Raw genomic sequence first — 7,369 nt, forward strand, 5'->3', positions numbered from 1 at the left:
AGTAAATATATATAGATATAATTTTTTGTCTTCCCTCATTCATAATTGATCTTGGACTGTTTTTGTCTTCTCAACCTTCTTTATTGTATCTGGTTAAAAAAAAATAAATAAAAAAAAAAAACATTTTTATGAACCAACGTTTTCCTCTACTTCATCAGCGCTGAAAGAAAGAAAAAGATACACGTGACTAAAAATATGTTAACTGGGTAAGAAAATGACATAAAACAAAAAGTAAACTAAGGTGGGACTATAAAAATATGTGATAAATTATATAAAAGTGAACATAGTAAATTAAAATAAGATGTACAGTTAAAAGTATAAGTAAAGAAGAACTACAATAAAAGTATTTGGCATAAAATAAAAAAGAGGAGTAATAACAAATAGAAATAGAAAAGTAGATATAAGAGAAATATAGTATTATACGATGAAAGACAAAAAATTAGAATAAAATAAGGTTTAATTTCTTCTTTGTGGCAGGTTTGTTTATGTTATAACAAAAAATATCCATATAGTCTCGCCATGTTTATTTTATTATAACCCTTAAGTTTTGGCCATTCTCAAGGATCTTGAGTATAATATCACGGCTTATATTATTATCAAAATGTTGCTGGCTGCATAAGGCATTTTTCTATCTTTGTCAAAATGTATCTTCGTCAATAACATATTATCACAATACACTGTTAAGTGATAGATTGTAATAGATAGTATAAACTGAATAAAATTAGAATAAGTGAAATAGTGAATAATTATAGGTTATTCACTTAGATATATTTTGACAAAGGCGGAATAGCCTGCAACATTTTGATAGCAATGTTTGTTAGCTGTGATATTATGAATAAGATATTGTTGAGAATGGCCCAAACTTAGGAGTTATAAGAAAATTAACATGTTGAGGCTATATGGATATTTTTCTAGTAAATTGATAAATAAAATAAAGATCAAGAGAAAAAGGAAACACAGAACACCCACCCTTAAGCTAGAAGGAAACCTAGGTGGTTTTTTTTTTAATAGCACTGACGAAGTCCTAGAAAGACTGCTAATAAATAGATTTTTTTACTAATGATGAGTTAACAGTTCACCATAGATTTATATAGTGAGAAGATGGTTGGGATGTGCTCAGGTAAAACTTATTTATTAGTGGTCAAAATTTAAAGCCTCCATCAGGGCAAAAACAAGATAACAACTATAATGAATAAAATGATTAGAAAATAACTAACATTATGATTTCATAAATAGTATTGATAGGCATGAATAGTTTCAAGTCTTATTAGAAGATAAAGGCTGTTGGAGAAAAATGTAATATTAAAATTAAGTAAGAGGATATAATAAGAATATATAATAAAATACATTTGAAAATCTAGTTAGCAAATATATTTACAAAATGAAAATTAATTACAATATAAAGTAATGAAACAAGTGGGAAATAAAACGTATATGTTGGTAATTAAATATGTAACTACTAAAATAAGAGGTTTAAGGCCGTAAAAACAAAATTATATAATCCAAAAGAAATATTAATATTTTAATTTGATAATAATAATAATAATTTAAAATTAAAGTTTTATGGAAAAAATTATGAGAAAGAAAATATATGTAATTAGTGAATTATTTAAGCAAAATACTACAATAAAAAAAACAAATTATAAAGTTAAGTTAGACAAAAGAAAGTAAATAGTAATTATGACAATAATAATTTTTGGTAAACAACTAATAATGTAGGTAAGGAATTATAAGAAAAGAGTAGAGGATAAGGGATGTAAAGAGAAATAGGAAAAAAATAAATAAAATGTAAAAAACGAACCTGCCTGCTTAAATCCAAGTGACGTCTGCTAGTACATTGCAAAAGTTGACAAGGCTACCGAAAAAGGTTGAGAATACGTTACTAGTTATATTACTAAGATGAGTAAAAATAGGAAATTTAAAAAAAGAACGTATATAGGGTGATAACAAATAATATTAAAGAACGTAAAACATGAAGTAAGGGAGGAAAAAAATATTAATTACATTAATAACGTTTTAATAAATTAAATATTTGGGAATATACTAATGATAAGTTCTGTTTGTCGGTTTTTAAATTGAAGAAAGAAGGTTCTAGTTCGATATGAAAGCTTCCAGAGATAACCCTTTTGTCGTGGTTTCGGACAGTGGCAAATATAAAAGTCTTATCAAATGGTTTGAAGATTAAGAATTTTCTGAAAGTTTTGAGGCAGAATAATAGTTTATAATAATAATAGGTTTTTAATTATTTGAGTTACATTTTGTCATGCTCAACAACAAACACATTGAAAATTATTTTGCTATTTATCTTTTTACACATATAATTGAATAAATTATATCATATGAATATTTTAAATAGCTCTAGCAATGAGACTTAAGTCTAATAATGACCTCCTTATTGTAAATTATTATTAAAAAAATTTTCTTTTGAGGTTAATGACTTCAAATTTAATGAAATTTTTATTAAAATGATCACCACATGGTGCAACGTTTCGGGACCACTGTCCCATATTCATCCACCTTAAACCTCATAATTTCTTCTTGGAAATCATGTTCACAATTTGTGCATCTTCACTACTCCTTCAATGGAAGTCATTAACCTCAAAAGAAAATTTTTTTTATGATTGACTCACCAAACTTCCTATAGAGTAAATTATTAATTTCTTTGCTACAAACTGAATAATTTTATTATTAGATATAAAAATATTCAATGAAGGAATAAATTAATTATTCATTACTATGAGAAAGCACTAAAGCATTGCTGAATAGCAGCTTTGTTTTGGTTCCAACACAAGTTTGATGTGTCTCATATTCTTGAATTTAACTGTACAATGTTTTTTTTCATCTCCAAATTTTATTTATTGTTAAGATTGCTTTATTTATTTGTTTTAATTTGTTTCAGATGCAGTTTTGCCATTAGTTTCATCCAAAACGAAAATTACAAGTTTTTTTAAAAAAGGATTCTTTAAGAAGAATGTTAAGATATTTGGAAAACCAGACTACAAGTTTCTATAGCAACATTGGAATTGCTATATAATTATAATAGGGATAGTTTTGAAACAGCATTTGTTAAATTTTTAGGATTTGTGTTGTAAATTGTTTAAACAACATTTTATAGCACATTTTAAACATTTTAATTTTTGAAAATAACAATATAAATATTGTTGTTTATATTTAGTGTGCTCTAGCATTATTTTTCCACAATTTTTTAATTGGAAAAAGTAGTATTAACCCTTAATATCTGTGGTATCTTTAAATTTGATAAGATAACTAGGAATTTTTTTTTGTTTTGTTTTTTGTATTAAATTTATATACAATTAGTCAGATATATTTTATCTGCAATTGTAGGTTTTCTCGAAGAAACTTTAGGAATCTCATTATACTCTTTAAATTAAAATTCATAACACTTACATTTACAATCTTACAAAGATGAACGGAATGGACTCCCAACAGAATGATTCCGCTCACAATAACTCTACCTCATCTTCGAACAACTCCCACGACTCCTCACAGGGCAGTTCGAACCAAGAAGAAAACAGGACAAACTTGATAGTTAACTATCTTCCTCAGACGATGTCGCAAGAAGAGATTAGGTCTCTATTTGCCTCTGTCGGTGAAGTAGACAGTTGTAAACTGGTCAGGGACAAAGTTTCAGGCCTAAGTTTAGGATACGGTTTTGTCAACTACCATAAGCCAGAAGATGCTGAAAAAGCTATCAGTACACTCAACGGATTACGTTTGCAGAATAAAACGATTAAGGTATCATTTGCTCGACCTAGCAGTGATGCTATTAAGGGAGCACATTTATATGTGAGTGGGCTACCTATTAATATGACGCAGCAAGATCTGGAAGATTTGTTTAGCCCTTACGGCAAAATTATTATGTCTAGGATTCTTTCCGACAGTACAACAGGCTTATCGAAAGGAGTTGGCTTTATCAGGTATGACCAGCGGACTGAAGCCGAAAGGGCTATAAAAGAATTGAACGGAACAGTTCCTAAAAGAGCTATTGAACCTATTACCGTTAAGTTTGCCAGTAATCCTAACAATTTAAACAAGGTGATACCACCTCCGATAGCTGCTTATTTAACACCGCAAACAGCTCGGCGCTTTGGTGGTCCTATTCATCATTCGGCCGGACGTTTCCGATACTCTCCTTTGGCTGATCTACCTCCGAATGCGATGCTTCCTGGAAATGCAGTAAACGGTTCAGGATGGTGCATTTTTGTCTATAATCTCCCTCCTGAAACTGAGGAGAATGTTCTATGGCAGCTGTTCGGGCCTTTTGGTGCTGTACAAAACGTTAAGATCATTAGAGACTTGCAAACAAACAAATGCAAAGGATTTGGCTTTGTAACGATGACAAATTATGATGAAACTGTTGTCGCTATTCAGTCACTTAATGGCTACTCTCTTGGTAATCATGTTCTACAAGTGTCATTCAAAACAAATAAAAATATGTCTTCATAAAGAATCTGGTTTATTTCTTAAACTGTGACAAACAGTCTAGTCATTTCTGTTTTTCAAGATTACATAACCCCATAAGATCTCCACTTTTAGTTTAGTAAAGGCATGTTATTTATTGTGTTTCCAATTGATAGTTACTTAAAAAGATAAAAGAATTTTTACTGGGGTTATGGATTCTTTAACATTATAAAGTTTTTTTTCTTTTATTTTTATTTTTAACTTAATAATTATCGAGAAAGCTATTTGAAACTGGTGCAATAGCTGCCTATGTTTCTTAAGCCATATAGTAGAATATAATTAAGAAGTCAAATGATTATTAGATATATTGCTAATTTTACTATTTATATACATATTTATAAATATTAAATGTTGTTGGTAGCACTGTAGAGTCTGCAAGAGTATCTTGTACGAGCGTAGGTTGTAATAATAATTTAAACATTCGTTAGATGTTTGTGAATTTTGTAAAAAATGAATGTTCTCATAGTAAGTAATAAATGTAATGCGATGTTCACATATTACTTCTTGAGAATCTGATTTTCTGTCGTTATGAACTCACATTAGTCATTTGAACAAAAATCTGAGTTGAGTAATGTAATTTTGCAAAAAAAACTTTTTTTTTTCTTTTGATTTCTTTATGACAATTTGTTAGAAATGTGTATCAAATTTAATCTTTGATGAAATTCTCTAGATAATTGTTTATGAATTAGATTCAATATTGTGCAAATATTTAGTGTGCTATGTTTTTTTTTTTTTTTTTTTTTTTTTTCGTACATAGCATTTCTTAAAATGCTTTAGCATAAACATTTTTATTTTTTAAACACTTATTAATATTTATTTCTTTATCCCCTCAATGAGATTTGAGGTTAATTTAGGCTCATTTTATGCTTGTAAAGTAGCTTTCAAAATGAGCTTCTTATATTTTTTTTTTCATTTTCTTTGTTGTAATGTTTTCGTTGTCATAAAGTAATGTAATGATTATTAATTTTATTATAAATGAAAAAATGTGTAATGTATAAAATCAATTGAGTATTATAGATCAGAAGTCGGGATATTCACTGATGAATTCATTTATATCTTCGATTATATTGGAAAAATGTGATCCAATATTTTAACAGAACTAAAAGTATTCAATACTATTGCTTACGTCTCATAATGTTGAACCAGGCAATAGCTATTTTCGAAAATTATATACAGGTGGTGGAAAAGTGAAGAGTACAAATTTCTTTTTATTTTTCCTCTTTTTCAACTCTAAATTTAGAGAAAATCGTTGTAAATTCATTGAAAAACAACTACAGTTTAAAAACCATATTGATCGCCTACAATGCTGTAGTGCTAAATACATTTACACTAACATTAGAAATAATAAATTAAAAGGTAGTTAGGAAAATTACAACTTTTCAATTTTTTGTATTTAACACAATTAGCTGATTTAATCTACCAATTTTATTAATAATTAATATATATACCAAAAATTACTAGAGGGCATTTATAAAACAATTTTTTTTTTTTTTTTTTTTTATGTATCAACATACACAAAAATGTTTTTTTTTTTTTTTGATGTATCAACATACACAAAAACGTTATTTAGTAGAGAACCTTTAATTGTATTTTTCTTAAATTTAGTGGAAATGCACTTAGCACTACCGTGTAGTAAGCTTTCGATATGATCGAAGTAATTAGTAAATAAGCTATTTATGAAATAGTCTTCGTTTCCTAAATAGTCTTATTCTTAACTTCCAAAATCCATTAAAAAAATTTGGACATTTATTTATTTTTTTTAATCGTGTTTAAGATTAATTTTTTACTTAATCTTAATAGACTTTGATTAAGTAATATACAAGTTAATAATAATTTATTACTGATATATTAATTATGAACTGGTTATTGCTTGGTTTACCCGTTGACGAAACATCAATGAAAATAATTATGTTTACTTAAGATAGCTTGAAATATAATATCAGTCAGTTTTTCATCTTTTTAATAGTAAGATTGGTTTTATACATTGCTAAAGAGGGGTTTTTATTTTTATCAAGTTTGTGTTTTTTTCTTTTTGTTTAATTTAATTTTTATGTAATATTACATAATTCTTTAATATATTTTTTTTTAGCTTAAGACTTTTGATTGTAATTGTTTGTTCTTTTCTTTTCTTTTGTCTCTTTTTTTTTTAACATTCTTTCCATATCAAAAAATTAAACTTTTAATGACAATTTCATTTTGTTGACTTTTTTATTCATTTATTTCAATTCTTTCATTATTGAGTTGTTGGTTGATTTATGTCAGTATTATGTTTTTAATTTTGTTTTTGAAGTTTTGCCTAGAAAGAAAATGTGTTTCTTTTCTAAAGAGGACAATCTAAATATCATCCTTAAATGGCTACTGATGACCATTCCAAATGGAACAATGGAATGGACTGACTGGAGTGCAGAGTTTTATTTCAATGGTCCCACTAACCATCATTCCACTCTATCCGTTTTTATTGAGAGCTTTGATTCATCCTCACGTGCAACTTTTTTTTAATCTATTTTTCCTTCTGTAGTTCCTCTATGGAAGGGTCGTTTATTTATACATCTTACAGATTCCATGCTATAAATAATCATATTATAATAATTAAGTGAATTTTGATTTGAGTTTTAATACCTATGTGTAAAAGAACAATATACATTAAAAATGTAAATGAGAAAACAAAAAAGAAAGACGTACAATAAAAAAACATAAGAGAGATAATAAAGCAATTAGGAATCAATAGACATTAAAAAAAATTATATAATGGATCTAAACCACCGCAAACTAAAGATGGTTGTATTTGGAGATTCTGTGCTCTGTTTTCTTTCATGTTCTTTTGATTTGACAATGTTCTCGTTTTGTTCTCTTATTGGAACTCTTCTATTATAGACTATCATTGAAT

The 7,369-nt window shown here is 27.3% G+C and overlaps 1 protein-coding gene across 2 annotated transcripts in view; it reads left to right on the forward strand.

Annotated features, from left to right (window-relative positions):
• LOC106680108 (ELAV-like protein 1) overlaps window positions 1-6,676 on the forward strand; it is an 11,562-nt gene extending 4,886 nt beyond the window's left edge. For both annotated transcript variants that reach the window (XM_067044886.1, XM_067044887.1), the window contains exon 3: window positions 2,900-6,676. In XM_067044886.1, coding sequence (XP_066900987.1) covers window positions 3,427-4,467 — 1,041 coding nt within the window. In that variant the 5' untranslated portion in view covers window positions 2,900-3,426 and the 3' untranslated portion in view covers window positions 4,468-6,676. The remainder of the gene's footprint in view (window positions 1-2,899) is intronic.
• The last annotated feature ends 693 nt before the right edge of the window (window positions 6,677-7,369 follow it).

Source organism: Halyomorpha halys, unplaced genomic scaffold (assembly GCF_000696795.3).
Source record: "Halyomorpha halys isolate HHAL.00 unplaced genomic scaffold, Hhal_1.1 Scaffold243.1, whole genome shotgun sequence".
Taxonomy (NCBI): domain Eukaryota; kingdom Metazoa; phylum Arthropoda; class Insecta; order Hemiptera; family Pentatomidae; genus Halyomorpha; species Halyomorpha halys.